The 19,450-nt window shown below is 34.0% G+C and overlaps 2 protein-coding genes across 2 annotated transcripts; both read left to right on the forward strand.

Annotated features, from left to right (window-relative positions):
- Positions 1 to 8,876: 8,876 nt before the first annotated feature.
- On the forward strand, positions 8,877 to 10,208 carry LOC113866473 (uncharacterized mitochondrial protein AtMg00810-like). Its single transcript, XM_027501328.1, has 3 exons — positions 8,877 to 9,059; positions 9,165 to 10,018; positions 10,205 to 10,208. Exons 1-3 carry the CDS (start codon positions 8,877 to 8,879, stop codon positions 10,206 to 10,208), a joined length of 1,041 nt encoding a protein of 346 aa, XP_027357129.1.
- Positions 10,209 to 17,354: 7,146 nt separating this feature from the next.
- On the forward strand, positions 17,355 to 18,449 carry LOC113852518 (abrin-a-like). The gene has a single exon (XM_027482818.1). The coding sequence runs from the start codon at positions 17,355 to 17,357 to the stop codon at positions 18,447 to 18,449; it is 1,095 nt and encodes a 364-aa protein (XP_027338619.1).
- Positions 18,450 to 19,450: the final 1,001 nt, after the last annotated feature.

A 19,450-nucleotide genomic window follows, 5' to 3' on the forward strand; every position in this document is an offset into this window, starting at 1 on the left:
AAGCATGAATCATTGTAGGAAGCATTATCAATAGACACAGAAAATACTTTGTCTTCAATCCATCAAACTTTAAGACACTTGAAAATAGCATCTGCTACATCTATTCCACGTCTAGAAGCAGGCACTTTCACAAAATTGAGGACCCTCTTTTGAAGATTCCACCCCGCATCAATGAAATGACCTATGAGGACCATATATTCAGTTACTTGGTGACTCAATTTCCACATATCTATAGTTAAGCTGATTTTGTTCACACCTTTCAACAAAACCTTCAAGTTTTTCTTCTTTGCCTCATAAATTTTTATGCAATCACTTCTAGCTGTTTTGTGAGACACTTTGCTAAATTTAGGATTTGCATATTGGAAGCCCTATATCCAAACTTCATCCTCAGCAATGTTGAAAGGGTACTCGTACACCATGATTATTGTTGCAATTATTTCTCTCATCTTCTCATTTGAATATCTCACACCAGGTGTCACAAAAGGGTTGACTCCTTAGTTAGAGGGTTGAAATGGAATGGTGGACTGCTTCTTTTGTAAGGCTATGTGTAATCTTTTTTGCAAGCAATTCTCTGCATGTCTCTTTATATGACTAGTGCTACCTCCCTTCCCACTATGAGAAAAAATGACTCTTACAATACTTGTAAATAGCTTTTGTTACTCCTCTAGAGATTTCAGTCTCAATAAAATCATTCCAAACAATTAATGTCTTCTGTCTCTTCCTCTTAATAACACAATTCTCATCATTATGAACTTTTATCACAATTATCTTGAAGTTGGCTTGAGAATGTTGGTGCTTGTACATTAAGATTACTTGGAGGGTGAATGCTAGATGACATTGCCTCATTACCCTCAAGTGGAGAAGACATTAAGTAAACCTATAACATAAAGGAAAAATAAAAGCAAAGTAAGATTAAATAAAAAAAAATAACACCTAATCAAATCACTTTTCAATACATACATTTGCAAGAAATTGCAAGAAACCATTAATCTTGCATATTCAAACAAATTGAAGCAAATATTAATGCCATTAGAATTTTAAATCATAATTGACTATCAAAAATTGATACTATCACTTCTGATAATAGCAAACCACTAGCAAAATATACTATAGAAATCAATAATCATATTTTAAGAGATTATGCCATTCATCAAACCAAAAATATTTGCAAAGTATTATGCTGAAAGCAAGTGACCTGCAGTGAAGGCGGATGTGGTGTGCAACGGAGCTAGATACAGTAATGAAGGAGGAAATACAAATGGAAGTGATAAATAGAGGAAGAAGAAAACAACGATGAACAACAAATAGAGGTGGATAACAACAAGATCAAAGGAAGAAGATGAAGATAAACAGCGAATGAAGGTGGGCAGTGGTGAGATCCGAGGAATAAGCCAAACAGTGATAGCAGCTTTGGCTCAAAAATATGTGGTTGTGCTAGGTTTGTGATTTATTGTGATGTAGTGAATACAATAAATGAAATTTTTTATTATAAATTTGTATACCAATAAAATTGCTTAAAAAAAGATAAAAAAATAAAATAAAATATGTATAATATTAAAAATTTATAATGATTGTGTTATTGAATAATATTAATGAAAATATAATTATTTTATTATCAAATTAGTTTACATATATTCAAATTTTTATTTGTGTTATTGATAATTATTAAATAATTTTAATAATTTTTATACAATTTTATAAATAATTTTTAAAATATTATTTGAGCATTAATTATAAATATTTTCATATTATAAAGTTTTTATATTTATATTTTCTCAATTTAATTTTATAAAATTATAAAATTATTAAAGATTTTAATTATTTTTTATGATAATTATATTTTGTTTATATAAAGACATCTCATATTCAATAAATAAAATCACAGTAAACACATAAAATTGATAACAAAAAATAACACTTATAAAATTTGTTGAATCAGTTAAAAAAATTATTATATTTAAAAAAGTAAATAAATACGGTCATTATAAAAATTGTAGATAAAAAATATTTATATTATAAAATCCATATATGCAGAAAAATAACATATGAACATAGGAAGAATTATTAAAATTTATATTTAAATTAAAATAACTTATATTTATACAGGCCGGCCTATCAGGCTTAACAGACTTTATAAACAGCTCACGTCTGACTTGTTTACTTAAACAGGCCTTAAAAAAAGCCTAAGCCTAATTTATTTATTAAAAAAGACACCTAAACTAGGCCAGATCACAGGCCCTTGTCAGGCGGCCTGTCCTATTTCTATCCCCATGACTAACCTAACGTAGCATGAAAGTATTTCGAAAGAAAGAATATGGTTAATATAATTGAAGTATCGAATTAAATGTTTTCCGCCCAACTTTTATCCCAATAAGTGGAAAAGGGGTATGACCTATTGAACTTGAGATTAAAATGCATTTTTTTTTCCTGTTTCTTTCTAATTTTGAAGAGGGATATTTGCTGTTACAATTAGAGGTAGATTTGTTGTTACAATTTGTTCTTATAAGTTTTTTAATATCAAGTATCTATTCATTTTTTATTTTCAATTATTAAGAATCATGTAATTGTACGTGAGCTATTTTTCAGCTTTCTGTTAAGAGTTGCAAAGGCTATATAATAGCCGGTTTGAATTCAATAATCTTTAATCAGCTTGCTAGTTACATATATACTTTTTATTCATTTCAAGCTGGTATGAGAGTCTCTACTGTGCCTGATACATATCCACAACGTAGTAAAGAGAAAAGGGAAGATGAGCGGCGAAAAGATTTCAGCAAAAATTGCTCACTTTAATGGTCTTCATTATGACCTTTAGAGTGAGTTGATGGAGAATCTTCCTCCTGCTAAGGGTGGTTGAAAATAGTTTCGAGCATCCTAATGAAGAGGCTGCGTTGATTGATGCTAAATTGGAGCAGTTGGAGAACATGAGAACAAAGAATCATAAGGTTAAGTATTATCTTTTCAAGGCCATTGATGGATCAATTTTCAAACAAGTCTTAGACAGGTGCGCGTCCAAGATGTATGGGATGAGGCAATAATCATGTAAAGAAGTTGTTGCTTAATGCAATGAGAAGGGAGTTCAAGGTTCTTGAAATGAAAGAAATAAAAATCATTATGGAATAGTTTGACAGAGTAATGGAAATGGCAAACAAAATTAGGAGCAATGGAGAGGTATGCTTGACCCGAAGGTGGTGGAGAAAATTCCACGAACATTAATTGAATATTCACTTATGTCCATTGCAAACGTCAAAGCTCTTTTGTGATCCTTGAACAAAAGTTTAAAAGAGTCAATCAAGATTGTAAAGAAGCACTAAAGGTGGAAAGCAACAGTGGATGAGGAAGAGGAACATATTGAGTAGAGGAAGTGGAAGAGAAAGACAATGTTTCTCAAAGAAAGACCACATTGGAGTGTTTTAAGTGTCACAATTTGAGGCAATTTCAATATGAATGTCCCAAGTGGAACAAAGTGTCAAATTATGCAAAATTGGATGAAGAAGAAGAGCTCCTTTTGATGACTTTTGTAAAAAAAAAAATGAAACAAAGAGGAATAACACATGGTTCTCGGACTCGGTATTTTAATCATATGTGTGTAGAAAAAGGTATGTTCTCAAATATCACACCATTACTTTCTATAATACAATTATATAATAATTTATATAATGGAACAAGAAATGAAATAAATTTCTTTAAAACATGTAGTGTAAAATGTAATGACATTAAATCTTCCCTATAATTAAATCCTTTCATAAAAGTTCACAAAGGTATTTAAACTAACAAAAGGATAAATTGTATCTTTAATAATTACCTCAAAACTAAAATAATAAAGAAATAAATATGTAATAAATTTTATTTACATACAAAATTTAAATATTTACAGACTGCTGTCAAATTACATTAGGACATATATTTTATAATTACAATAACAAAATAAATTAGTCTCAAGAGCAATCTCTGTCTACACTCAAAATACTAGAGCTGTCAAAATGGGCAGCTCGGCCCGGCCCGATACGGATAGCAGACTCAAACGGATCGGGCTTAATTAGTCCAAGGTAAAAATAGGCTTATATTTTTACTACCCAAGCCTTACCCTATGCGGGCTATGGGCTTGTGCAGGCTGGTCCGATAACTCAAATAATTTTTTTTCTTATTTTTATAACATGTCATTTCTTTTACTATTTTTATAACAACAAATCATTTTTTTATTGCTATTTTTAGTGTTTGTAACATACCATGTTAAACTATTTTTGCAAGAACTTAATAGACCACTCGTTTTTTATGTCCAATTTTTGTATTATACTATTTATTTGTTTTTTTTTTTAAGTTGTAAAAGGCCATTGGTTTCTTTTTTTTGTTCTTTTTAGCGATGCAAAAATATATATTTAGACTTGTAATTTTAGGGTTTTGAAACTAAAATATATTCCTTTTCAAACTCCTTAAAACTCAAGGTTTAATCTCAATATATATATACGGACTGTTCGAACCCGCATGGGCCAACCTGGTTAAAGCTTTATCGGGTAGCAGGCTTATTCGGATCGGGCCAAAATGGCCCAAGGTAATTTCGGTCCTTATTTTTTTAGAGTTCAAACCCGCCCATTTAATGGTTTTTTGGGCCCAATTCATCGGGCCAGCCCATTTTGCCAGCTCTACAAAATACTGAAGACTTAGTCCTAGTTGTTATCATTGTGCCAACCTTTTATCTTAGTCACCTCTTTGGGAGTCTGGTCATTATCTTCTCCTAGGTCTGCAGAATCAAATATGACCTCAACACCTGTTATCCGTTCAAAAGCATACTGAGTAGGTCTCCCAAGAAAGCCATGATCAAGGAAAGTTTAAACATTATCTACAACTACTGAAGTCCTAACAGTCCCTCGGTAGATATATATATGCTAAGGGTGTGTCAAATTCTATTATTTATAGGATAATCAAAAGACACCATGATCTACATTTATTTCTACAGTCTATATACTACCTAGCTTATCATCACAGTCTATATTAAAATTAAAATAGTAAAATCTTTGATATTTCTTAAATACATAATTTAGTTTATAGCTAATAAGATAATCTACTAATCTAATTTGTCTTTGAGGCTTTGCCATCTTTATTCCTTGAAATGTTTAGTAAGGATGAACATCTATCTTATCATTAAATATAACACAATTTCATTATTAACCATCATAACATAATTATAATTTTGAAATAAAAGGAAATATTGTCACTACAACTACACAAACAAAGTCAACAACAAATTTCACATAATCTTATATAATCACCAATCACTACACTTTTCCTCTCAAGTACACACCTTCTTGTATACTGTGATTACAAATATTCGATACCTCTAACACTTCTTCAGGTCTTACATAAATAGGTATATAGTCACCGGTTAACTTATGTACATAGATACAACGTATATAATAATAGACTCTTTAGTAATAGTATAGTCATGAGTTTAGTCTGGAAACGAATGTGAGGCCATGTGATGCATTCGTTCTTAAAAAGAGCGTATACACATACGCAAATGTCACTTACCACCCTATGTTTCTCCAAGATTTTCACATCATCTCTATACTCTATACTTCTAGTATATCTTTATAACTATTTACACTAATCCTTTTCATCTTTATACTTAACCCATATTCCTTTTTATATCAATCTCATCACTTAACTAAAAGATTGTGCTTAGTAAAGCACTACGAACTAAGTCCAAATTACAGATAGTACAAGAATATAGTACTAACACCCAAAATCAATCAACATACATCATTAACCTTTCATCACAATTAAGTATCCAGACTAAGTCCTTATCACATGTTTCATAGAAATATAGTACAAACATCCAAATCAACCAATATGCATAATTAATATTCACAACACTCAAATATCATTCAATTACATATTCACATGTAAGAAATACATAATAGCACTCTCAAAAGCCTAAAATATACGCTATGTTATAATGACAAAATAGAACTCTCCTTACCTCAAAAGAAGATTTAGAAAGGAGTTTTGTGGAGCTTATCTTTCAAAGATAGAGTTTTTCCTAAATATCACAAAATAGGATATCCTTGAGAAAATAAAAAATGAAGAGAAGAAAATAGAGAATGGAGAATCAAACTCTGAGAAACTTACTTGGAGTCAATCGGATTGAACATTCAAGTTTGAATCCAATAAACAATTAGGGTTTAAAGGAGATTTTTCTAAGAAAAGAATGTAAGAGTTCAGAGAAAACATAACTTGGATTGTAATGTAAGTTTTCATGCTGAAAAATCTTTAAATACCTTTTAAACTCGCACGCTCTTTCTTGAGCGAGCTAATTATTGTTTGAGTGAGGAACAATCTCTGTTGGGTGAAAACATCATATAGTTGTCTTCTAAGCTTTTTTTGATATTCTTGCCTAAGTGAGGGTCATTCTTGCTAAGCAAAAAGAGGTCTAGAGAGTTGATTATTTTTTTCTTGTGAATCCTCGCCTGTGCGAGTCCATCTCTCCTGGACGAAAGGACAGTTGGGATAACTCTATCCTATCTCGTTTGGGTGAGACTCATTCTCACTTAAGCAAAAATGCTCTATAATCACCTAGTCTAGAATGCTCAGTCTCGCTTGAGCGAGCCATCCTGCAGTAACCTTATTCAAACATTTTTCAATTAAAATACAATTTCACCATAATTGATAGCAATTATACAATTAAGAAAAAGAAGAGTATTACAGTAAGACATAAGCACTTGATTAAGTGTGGAAATAACTCTAGAATATTTGTAGCTAGAAAAGGTAGTGTAAGATTGGTGTTTAATGGTACTACTTTTCTTATTCAAGATGTATATTATGTACCTGAGCTTCAAAATAATTTGTTAAGTATTGGGCAGTAGTAAGAAAAAGGCCCTACCATTCTCATGAAAAATGAGATTTCAATATTTATCATCTAGGCAAAGGCTTGATTGTACACACAAAAATGAATATTAACCGTATGTTTATCCTTCTAAATGAAAGATTCAACATCATTAGCTCTGTTGAAGAATGTCTACGTGCTTCTTTGGATCTCACTTACCTTTGACATCAAAGGTATGGTCATTTAAGTTATAAAGGTTTGAAGACATTGCAAATAAAGAAAATGGTGCATGGAATACTAATTGGAATTCTCAAATGTCCCTTGGGAGGATTGTTTTACTAGTAAGCAACACAATAATCAAATTTCCAAGAAGAGTGAATGGCGTGTTAACAAGGTCTTGTAACTCATACATGCAAATATTTGCAGATCCAATAAAGCATATCTCAAATAATGAAAAAGGTATATCTTATGTTTCATTGAGGATTATAGTTATAAAGGTTGGGTCTATTTTCTCTTTGAAAAATAAAAAACTTTGTAATTTTTCAAGACTTATAGGAAATTGGTAGAAAAAGAAGCAAAGTCCAAGGGAAGTTTTTCAATAGTTGTAAAGGCTATGTAATAGCCACTTTAAATTCAATAATCTTTGATTAACTTGCAAGATTTTGATATGATAGACCTAGGAAAGATGAAATTCTTCTTTGGCATTGAAGTTTTACAAAAATCAAAAGGAATTTTTGTATGTCGAAGAAAATATGCTATCAATATCTTGAAGAAGTCTGCAATATTTGAAAGCAAACCTATGAAAGGTCCAAGTGTTATTAAGTTCCTAATTATTCTGTTAGAATTTTTCTGTTATTGTGGTATCTGATAGAGATTTATTATATTGCCAACCCAGCTAGTTTGTTAGGTTTTTGTTAGATAAATTTTCTTTTCCTCTTGTTGTATATAAAAAAAACTCCTTTGGAGGATTCTTTTCAATAACAAGAATTATTTTCAATATAGCAGAGAACTACTCCTCCCTTTTCTTTTTGAAGAATTGGATTATTTTTGTGCACTATCAGAGGAATGCATGAATGCCATCCCCTGAGTAGCACCTTCAGTTAAGAGAGGTCCACCAAACTCCCTTTCTAGTTGAATAACAAGAGTGAGAACACCTTAGTTATACCAAACATCGATTCCATCAGCATTAATTGAGATCTTACTTGGGCAAATCCCTCATTGAGACCTCTAAGAAATCTGATTGTATAATTGTCTTCTCGATATTTCTTAACAGCATCAAGCACACCACATGAACATAGAATTGAACATGAACATATAGCGAGAGGTATGAACATTTCTAATTCCTCCTAAACATATTTCAATTTGGTATTGCAAGTATAAAGATCTTCTTGCAAATCAGCTATACGAAATTTGTCGGAGTGCGAGAATCTTTCCTTAAGATCTTTCCAAATATCCATAGCCTTATCCATCCATAGAACGGATTGCACTATCGGCTGTGTCATGATCGAAGAAGCCACGAGACCACTGTGGTGTTGCATCATTCCCAAACCGAGTACATTGAATCAGATTTTGCAGGAAGAGGCAATGAATCATCAACAAACTTAAGTTTGTTTTTAGATAGTAGAGACATGCGCATAGATCTGCACCACGCATGATAATTTTTGTCATTCAAAAGTTCTAGGACAAGAATCATGGCAAAATTCTCATTTGAATGAAGAAAGTATGGGTTTAATGGGTAAGTTAGGTAATCTTGAACAAAAGTCGCCATGAGGGTCGAGTGAAAGAGTAGAAGAAAGAAATTGCGAAAACAGCAATGAACCAGAGCTCTATTTAGAGCTCTTATACCATATTAGGAATAGAGATCAAGGTGAAATAGAAGAAAAAGGAGGAGGAGTTCTCTGCTATCTTGAAAATAATTCTTATTATTAAAAAGAATCCTCTAAAGGATTTTTTTTATATACAACACATGGAAAAGAAAATGTATCTAACAAAAAACTAACAAACTAGCTAGGTTGACTACTTTGAGATCTTCTTTCCAGTTGCTAAGCTTACCACAATGAAATTTGTTATTGCTGTGGCAGCTTCACGTTGTTGGTTTCTATACCAACTAGATGTCAATAGTGCTTTCCTTCATAGAGAGTTATCTAAGAAAATATATATGAACCTGCCCTTTGGTGTTTCTGGCTCTACACCCACCACTGTTTGTAAGCTTAACAAGTCACTCTACGATTTGAAACAAGCAAGTCGTCAGTGAAATTTTAAGCACACATCCACCTTGACACAACTTGGTTATAAACAAAGCTCAGCTGATCATTCATTGTTTGTTAAACATACTTCTCCTAAGATTATTGCGCTCTTGATTTATGTTGATGACATTGTGCTCGCTGGAGATGACTTACAGGAAATCCAAATTGTAAAACAGGTCTTAGATGATTCATTCAAGATTAAGGACTTAGGTTCTTTGAAAATTTTTTTTGGTCTTGAAATAGCCTGCTCTACTTCTGGGATTATCCTCAACCAGAGAAAATATTGTTTGGAGCTTATTGAAGAATGTGGGCTATCTGGTTGTAAACTAGCCTCCTCCTCCATTGACCCTTCCATGAAGCTCTATGTTGATCAGGGTGATCTATATCCAGATCCTTCTTCTTATCGTCGCCTAATTGGAAGGCTACTCTATCTCACAAATACTCGCCCTGATATATCCTTCGCACTTCAACAATTAAGTCAATTTATGACTACTTCCCGCATTCATCACTTTGAGCCTGCTACATGGGTTGTTCGATACCTCAAGGGTTGTCCTGACATTGACTTGTTTTATTCTTCTGAAACCTCTTCTCTTATTACAGCCTTTTTCGATTCTGATTGGGCAAGCGAGATTAACAATAAACGTTCTGTGACTGGTTTCTATGTTTTCTTTGGCTTTGGTCTCATTTCCTGGAAGACAAAGAAACAGTCCACTGTTTCTCGTTCATCATCTGAAGCTGAGTATCGTGCACTAGCTTCGTTGACCTCTGAATTACAATGGCTCAAGTTTTTATGTGATGACTTTCAGGTGAACGTTACTACGCCCTTCCCTGTGTATTGTGACAGCAAGTCCGCTATCTACATTGCTAAGAATCCAACATTCCATGAGCGCACCAAACATATCAAGATAGACTATTATGTCGCTTGCAATCTGGTCTCATACACCTTTTTCATGTATCTACCTCCAATCAACTTGTTGGTCTTTTCACCAAAGCTCTGCTTTCCATCACAAATTTTCCAAGTTAGGCCTCATCAACATTTTTGCTCCAACTTGAGGGGGATATTAAGTCACTATTTATTCTGTTAGAATTTTTCTGTTATTGTGGTAACTGATAGAGATTTATTCCATTGCCAATCCAGGTAGTTTGTAAGTTTTTTGATAGATAAATTTTCTTTTCCTCTTGTTGTATATAAAAAAAAAACTTCTTTGGAGGATTCTTTTCAATAATAAGAATTATTTTCAAGACAGCAGAGAACTCCTCCTCCCTTATTTTCCAATTCACCTTGATCTCTATTCCTAATAAGTGTTTTAGATTTTATGATTAATAAAAATGTTGATGGTGTGGTTGTGAATGACACTTATTTTAAGTAAATTGTTGGAAGTTTAATGCATCTTATTAGTAATAAAGCTAAATATTATGTTTAGTGTGAGCTTAATTAGCAGGTATGTGTAAAAATTAATTGAGTTGCATTTACAAGCTGCTAAAAGAATATTAAGGTACTTAAAGAAATTATTAACCATGAAATTTTCTCCAAGAAGGGAGAGGAAAAAATACTTAGAGTCTAATTATGTGGAGATGAAGAAGATTTTAAAAGTACACCTGATTATGTTTTCTTATTGAGTTTGGGAACATTATCATGTATGCCCAAAATACAACCAATCATTATTCTTTAACTATTGAAGTAGAGTTTGTTGTTATTGTTGCCTGTGCTTGTCAAGCTTTGTGGATGAGGAGTTTTGAGAAACTTAAATCATATTCAAGAAGGTAACACTGTCATCGTCTGTGATAATAGCTAAACAATTAAACTTTCATAAAATTCAATAATGCACGAACGGACATATTAGAGTACATTTTTATTTTTTAAGAGATATTACAAAAGCTGGAGAAGTCAAGTCAGTACACTGTGAAACTCAGGAGTAGGTTGCACATTTTATGACTTTAGCCTTGAAACCTAAGGCCTTAGGCCTTCCAAAAGCTCAAGAAGAAGATAGGGAATTTGATCTCAACAGAGTTGGAGGAATCGTGTAAAGAGATCTTTGCTATTACGATTAAGAGTAGATTTGATGTTACAATTTATTACTCTTAGTTTATTGTTGAGAATCATATAGTTGTACGTGAACTGCATTTTGCTAAGAGTTGTAGTATCTTAATTAATAGTTGATTTTGACAAAAAAAAATTAAATGTTCAGATTTCTTTGAAATATCTTAATATGAGATCTTTTAAACTAAATAGTTGGATAACTTAATTATCCTTGTTAATAACACCTTCAGATCTTTTAATGCAATGTTTATGGGATGGCAAATAATATGAATTCATATATCCCCGGTTTATGCTGAACTTATACAATATATATGATAAACAAAGCCTAGTATACAGTACAAATTTATCATCTTAATAATGCAAATTCCTAGACCACATCGGAAATCAACAAGAAACACGTGAGAGTAATAAAATAAAAAATTCAAACCAAGATGAGTCACCTAATCATCCATGGAAAGGAAATTCTCATTTTGTATCTGCCGATTGTCCTGCTTAAACTTTTTCATCAATCAATGACGTTTTTTTGTTCTTATTGTTCTTATTGGATTGAATTACTGATGTTTATTACCCGTTTTTCTTTAATAATTAAGAGATATGATTGCCTTTTTATTTCTTTGGATATATTATTCGGAGATGGTACCAGTAGTCCAAAATCCCTCTGCATGCAAAACGTGCAACGAGTCCACAATTGTTAAGTCGATGGCACATGTAAATTACGCACTATGAGAAAATAAATGCTCCAATAGAGCAAATCAGACCAATGCTCCAAAAACAGGTGAAAAAGTATGACCAGTTGGCGTGTTTCAATCTTATTCGGAGATGATACCAATAGTCCAAGATCCCTCTGCATGCAAAAGGTGCAATGACTAAACAATTATTAAGCCGATGGCACATGTAAATTACGCTCTATGAGAAAATAGACTAATGATCCAATAGACCAAATCAGACAAATGCTCCAAAAATAGGTGAAAAAGTATGACCAGTTGGCGTGTTTCATTCTTATTCGGAGATGATACCAACTTTCAAGCCACACCAAACACTGCATATAGCATCCTGCAAACACACTGAGAAGCAAGCAAAATCTCAATACGGTATCTCGTTTTTCTTTTGATCTTTGATATATATAAACAAGTGAAAAAATTGTGACTTTGTCTGTGATCATTATAATGCTTATCTTTTGCATTCCTTTCACATCTAATAGAGATATAGAGATATGATAAAACTTTGCGGAGATTCACTGGCCTGCTTAAATCATGAAAGGTCTTGTTGGGGGAAATTGGCTACGTATCTTAGGCAGGAAGACGTCGTTACCTTGCCTTCCTTTACGGTTTGGGTGTCCTAAAACGACCATTAAATTGTTTCCCCCACAGTTAGAGTAAACAAATGGTTAGTTCACCAAACGTTCGAAACAGTAGGGCCTAAAGGAAACTCCTTACTATGACAGACACTACAAGAATAGGTCCGCGTCTATAAGCCTACAGATTTTAGGAGTACTATTAAAAAATGATACAAATTTCTAGAATAGTCTAGAAAAAATACTAAGAACAATTTAGGAAAAACTAATTGTATCTTCTAGTATGTAGATGCTTCTAGAGAAAGTTCTAGAATATTGTAAATCTTCAAGTTTCTAGATAGCTCTAGTATATTGAACCAAATGGTGGATGATGCCTATAAATAGGCATGCTACCTCATTGTAAATGCAATGAAGAAGAAGTAATCATAAACATCAATTCTCCATCTCTTGAGTCTCTTACTAAAACTTCTTCAACTACTATTTTTAACTATTCCTACTAACACATTTCAGCTATCTTACTCATCTCACCCACACTAAAAACTATCAGTGGCATCAGAGCTACGTTCAGTCATCTACTGGGCGTAAAAATATTACCATACTATTTCAAAATTAAAATAAACCACTTCCAAAAATTTCCTAACCCATGACTAGCACTACTTAACCATCATCTCTTCCCGTCCCCATTTTCAATGGTAAAAATTATGATTTTTGGAGTACAAAAATGAAAACATATTTCAAGTTCCAAGATTTGTGGGATATTGTGGAAGAAAGATTCACTACTCCCTCAGACATATCATCCCTTACTGCAGCTCAAAGAAAAGAATTGAAAGAGAATAAACAAAAGGATTCAAAGGCCTTGTTTACTCTACAACAAGCTGTGACTGATGCAATTTTTCCAAGAATAATGGGTGCTACAACAGCCAAAGAAGCATGGAGTACGCTGCAGGAGGAGTTTGAAGGAAGTGAAAAGGTACGCGTTATAAAACTCCAAACTCTACGGCGAGAGTTTGAATTATTAAAAATGAAAAAGTCTGAGACCGTCAAGGATTACTCTTCCAAAATAAAAGAAATGGTTAACCAAATGAGAGCTTATGGGGAAAATATTCTTGACAAAAAGGTTGTTGAGAAATTACTGATCACAATTCCCCATAAGTATGATCCAATTGTCACCACTATTGAGCAAATAAAGGACCTATCTACTTTATCAGTGACAGAGTTGGTAGGGTCCCTTGAAGCTTATGAGCAAAGGTTGAAAAGGCATGATGAGAACTCAATAGAAAATGCCTTTTAATCAAAGCTCAAATTACGGTCTCAGAATAAAGGGAATTAAGAAAGAAAGAATAATGGAGAAACTTCTAGAAACAAAGAAAATTCTAGAAATTTCTCTAGAAACAATCAAGATAAATACCCTCCATGTGGTATTTGTAAGAGGACAAATCATGCTGAAGAAGAATGTCGGTATCGTGGAAAACCACAATGTCGACACTGCAAGAAATTTGGACATGTGGAAAAGTATTGTCGTAACAAAAACAAGTATCAAGCAAATTTCGCTGAAGAGGATGATCGAGAACCACATCTTTTCTATGCTACCCAAGATCTCAGTACTGAAACAAGCAGAAATTGGTACTTGGATAGCGGTTGCAGTAATCATATGGCCAAAGATATAAACATCTTCAAGGATATCGACGAATCCATCAAAGTGAAAGTTCGAATGGGGAACGGTACTATTGCTGAGTCAAAAGGCAAAGGCACTGTTATGGTGGAGACAAAGAAAGGTACAAAACTTATTACTGATGTCTTACTAGTCCCCAACCTCAAGGAAAATCTCTTGAGTATTGGCCAAATGATGGAGAAAGGTTATTCTCTTCACTTCAAAGGGGACACATGTAAGATATATGACAGCAAAAAGCAAGAGATTGGCCAAGTAAAGATGGAGAAAAGAAATCGAAGTTTTCCAATAAGCTTTCAACAAGGCGCTAATATTGCCATGAAAGCAGAAGTTGATACTTCACGACTTTGGCATCGAAGATTTAGCCACTTCAATACTCATGCCTTAAAACTACTACATCAAAAGAATATGATGAATGATCTTCCATATCTTGAAGAAAATAATGAAGCTTGTGAAGGATGTCTCCTTGGCAAGCAACATCGATTGCCATTTTCTACTGGAAAAGCTTGGAGAGCAAAAGACTTATTGGAGCTTATTCATACAGATATTTGCGGACCAATGCGGACACCATCACTACATGATAACAGGTATTTTATCCTTTTTATCGATGATTTTTCTAGAATGACTTGGGTCTACTTCATCAAAGCAAAGTCAGAAGTCTTTGGAATTTTCAAGAAGTTTAAGGCCCTTGTCGAGAAGCAAAGTGGTAAACAGATAAAAGTATTAAGAAGTGATCGTGGCAAAGAGTATACATCTCAAGAGTTTGATAAATTCTGTGAGGATGAAGGCATTCAACGACAACTTACTGTCGCATATACTCCACAACAAAATGGAGTAACTGAGAGGAAAAATCGCACGGTAATGGAGATGGCTAGATCCATGCTGAAGGAGAAAGAACTGCCAAATACTTTCTGGGCTGAAGCAATTTATACTGCTGTCTACATACTTAACAGATGTCCAACTAAGGCTGTCCAAGATAAAACTCCAATTGAAGCTTGGAGTGGGCAAAAACCATCAGCAAAACATCTAAGGATTTTCGGATCAATTTGCTACATACACATTCCAGAAGAGAAGAGACACAAACTAGAAGACAAAATCGTACGAGGTATCTTCTTGGGATATAGCACACAGTCAAAAGGATATCGAGTCTACAACTTGCAAACCAAGAAGCTCACCATTAGTCGAGATGTTGAAGTTGATGAAAATGCTGCTTGGAATTGGAAAGATGAAAAGGTTCAGAAAAATGTTTCCATACCAATTCAACAACCTCAAGAAATTGAAGAAGTCTCAGGTGAGAATTTTTCACCTCCACAACAACAACATTCCTCACCAGAGTCTACTCCAAGACGAGTTAGATCTTTGGTAGATATATACGAGACCTGTAACCTGGCCATAACTGAACCTGAGAGCTTTGAAGCAGCGTCAAAACAAGAAGTATGGGTCAAGGCAATGGAAGAAGAGATAAAAATGATTGAGAAAAATAACACATGGGAGCTAGTAGATTGCCCCACAGATAAAGATATCATTGGGGTAAAATGGGTCTATAAGACCAAGCTTAATCCCGATGGCACCATACAAAAGTACAAGGCAAGACTGGTAGCTAAAGGATACTCACAACAACTTGGAGTTGATTACAACGAGACATTTGCTCCAGTTGCTCGCCTGGATACTATAAGAACTCTGATTGCTCTTGCTGCACAAAAAGGATGGAACATTTATCAACTCGATGTAAAATCTGCCTTTCTCAATGGCATTCTTCAAGAAGAGATTTATGTGGAGCAACCGCAAGGCTTCGTCAGCAAAGGTAATGAAGGCAAAGTACTAAGACTGAAAAAAGCTCTATATGGATTGAAGCAAGCTCCACGAGCATGGTACAGCAAAATTGATCAATACTTTGCAGACCAAGGATTCAGGAGGAGCAAAAGTGAAGCAACTTTATACACCAAGATCCAAGGTCAGTATGATATACTCATTGTCTCCTTGTATGTAGATGATCTTATCTGCACAGGAAACAATGTGGAGATGATAACTAAGTTCAAAGAAGATATGATGAAGACCTTCGAAATGACCGACCTTGGCTTAATGAACTACTTCCTCGGAATAGAGGTAAAACAAAAGAAAGAAGGGATATTTATCTCACAGAAGAAATATGTTGAAGCACTACTCAAGAAATTTAAGATGAATGGATGTAAGACAGTTAACACTCCATTGGTGACAAATGAGAAATTGAAGAAAAATGATGGTGCACCGGAAGCTGATGCATCACGTTACAGAAGTTTGATTGGAAGCTTACTATATCTCACAGCCACACGACCAGACATAACGTATGCTGTAAGTCTTCTTTCAAGATTCATGCAAAGTCCAAGCCAAATTCATTTTGGAACAGCAAAAAGAATCCTAAGATATCTACAAGGTACAAAAGAGTATGGTATATGGTACCAAACTATGAGCAACTCAAAGCTACTTGGCTACACCGACAGTGACTGGGCAGGATCGATCGACGACATGAAAAGCACATCTGGTTATGCCTTTTCACTAGGATCAGGAACAATCTCATGGGCTTCAAAGAAGCAAGCAACAATTGCGCAATCAACAGCAGAAGCAGAATATGTAGCAGCTGCTGAGACTACAAGTCAAGCAATATGGTTACGAAGAATACTTGAAGAAATGGGAGAAAAACAAAATGAGCCTACTACAATCTACTGCGACAACAAATCAGCTATAGCAATGACAAAGAATCCAGTGCATCATAGTAGAACAAAACACATAGCAATCAAATATCACTTTATCAGGGAAGCAGAAGGAACTAAAGAAATCAAGCTCGAGTATTGCACAACTGAAGATCAAGTTGCAGACATTTTTACTAAAGCACTACCAAGACCAAAATTTGAACAGCTACGCACGAAGCTTGGAGTTACAGAAATTTGCATCAAGGAGGAGTATTAGAAATTGATACAAATTTCTAGAATAGTCTAGAAAAAATACTAAGAACAATCTAAGAAAAACTAATTGTATCTTCTACTATGTAGATGCTTCTAGAGAAAGTTCTAGAATATTGTAAATCTTCAAGTTTCTAGATAGCTCTAGTATATTGAACCAAATGGTGGATGATGCCTATAAATAGGCATGCTACCTCATTGTAAATGCAACGAAGAAGAAGTAATCAAGACATCAATTCTCCATCTCTTGAGTCTCTTACTAAAACTTCTTCAACTACTATTTTTAACTATTCCTACTAACACATTTCAACTATCTTACTCATCTCACCCACACTAAAAACTATCATGGTTGCAGAAGCAGCTCGATTTGAGTACATATCATACCGGGTTCGTGTCAACATCCGAACTGGTACCCCGTTTCTACCTGATTCTCCGATGTTAAGTTTGGAGAACAATTGGCGTAGTCTATCAAGAGCTGTTCAACAATCACTGCAAGGTACTTTTCAAAATAATGTCACCTTAACAAATCATCGCGGAGAACCTGTTATTGTAAATTCTTTGTCCAGTATTGTTCCCATTCTAGCACTGATGCTTTTTGTCTGCAATCCAAATGCAAACCAATCACCTCTAGTAATAAGATCAGTCGTGGAAAGATCAGAGACGTGCAATCCTTCTGAACCAACTGTACACATTGCTGGTCGAGATGGGATGTGCGTGGATGTGTCTGACAATGCCTATAACGACGACAATCCTATCATAATGTGGAAATGCAAAGACCAAGAGAAACAGCTGTGGACCTTGAAACAAGACAAGACGATAAGGTCCAAGGGGAAGTGTTTAACTACATACGGTAATGCTGTTCCAGAGAATTATGTCATGATATTTGATTGTACCTCCGCAGCAGCAGGGGCCACTACTTGGGAGATATGGGACAATGGAACTATTATCAATCCAAGCTCTGGCTTGGCCTTGAGTGTTGAATCCAGTGGCATGGGAAAGACACGTACTGTGCAAACAAACGAATATCGAATGCGACAGGGCTGGCGCACAGGCACTGACACAAGCCCTTTTGTAACTTCAATTGCTGGGTATTTGGATCTCTGCATGAAAGCTCACGGAAGTAACATGTGGCTGACTGACTGTGATAGCAACAAGAAGGAGCAGCAATGGGCACTTTACCCAGATGGTTCTATACGTCCAGTGCAAAACACAAACAACTGTTTAACTTCTGAAGAACACAAAGAAGGAGCTACCATTGTCATGATGGCTTGTAGCAATGCATGGGTTAGCCAACGATGGGTGTTTAGAAATGATGGTACCATCTATAGTTTATACGACGACATGGTGATGGATGTGAGACGCTCTGATCCAAGTCTTAAACAGATAATCCTTTGGACATGGACTGGTAACCCTAACCAAAAGTGGGTTACTTTGTTTTAATGGCTTCATGTCTGAGGAGGCAAATGCTATCTGCTGGTGTAATGTTTAAATAAGGGATTTTATCTACCCATGTGCAATAATAGTCAACAGCTTCATGCTGCCGAGCAATGTTTCTAATATGCTTAACAAGTAAATTTACGTTTTAGCAAGACCCTAGGCCATCAAGTGATCAATTAAGAGAATTCCGACTGCTTCAAATCAAAATTTATTTCGCAACCTAACTGGCTAGATCGGCACTAAAATCTTGAGCAATCAAGAGTACCCGGTACAATCGGAAAGCTAAAATCATAATTAGAACAATGGAAATTTTGAAAACAAGGTTTTTATTTCTTGAATTTCGGCCACAGATATGGATTCACCCGTACAAAACCATTCAACTTTTCTTAAAGTGTTGCATTACTTTAACTTAAATAATAATCTAATAAGCTGACAACGGATTAAAAATAGTTGAAAATGATAATTGAAGAAGTTTTAATAAGATATTTATTTATGGACAAGTGTACTCGTAAAAAAGTAATGAAGTATTTTAAGTTCTCAAGTTATTGTCATATAGAAATTATTTTCATGTACTAAGAACAAATTAATTTAATTGTTTAAACTAAATGATATATGATAAATTAAAATGAGAAGAATTCAAATTTAAAAAACAATTAAAAAGACAATAATGCAACTTTTTACAGAAATTGGATGAGATAATTCCAGAGCATATGATTTCATCTATTGCACCTCTCTATATTTTAATTATTTTAATTCCAATATTGGTATCCTATGTTTGTCAACCACACATACTTATTCTATTAACACTCAATGATCTTACAATGTTAATATTCTTTTTCTTAGGCAATTATCCTCGATAATTATGGAAGAAAAAATGTGAAGAAAACATAAAGAACATATGAGTTTGTTAATTCAATAATGATTAAAAAAAAAGAATTAAGTTTGATCTGCCTAACCCTTTGTCTTATTTTATCATATAGTTTCATTAATTACATATGGTACGA

The sequence above is a fragment of the Abrus precatorius genome, unplaced genomic scaffold (genome assembly GCF_003935025.1).
Source record: "Abrus precatorius isolate BTA unplaced genomic scaffold, Abrus_2018 Scaffold10, whole genome shotgun sequence".
NCBI classification, from domain to species: Eukaryota; Viridiplantae; Streptophyta; class Magnoliopsida; order Fabales; family Fabaceae; genus Abrus; species Abrus precatorius.

Bases quoted from the DNA above. Each gene is read 5' to 3' on its own strand.
- LOC113866473 (XM_027501328.1), top strand. From the start codon at position 8,877: ATGAAATTTGTTATTGCTGTGGCAGCTTCACGTTGTTGGTTTCTATAC. The intron at 9,060-9,164 runs GCAAGTCGTCAG...ACTTCTCCTAAG, and splicing joins CACTCTACGATTTGAAACAA to ATTATTGCGCTCTTGATTTA.
- LOC113852518 (XM_027482818.1), top strand. From the start codon at position 17,355: ATGGTTGCAGAAGCAGCTCGATTTGAGTACATATCATACCGGGTTCGT.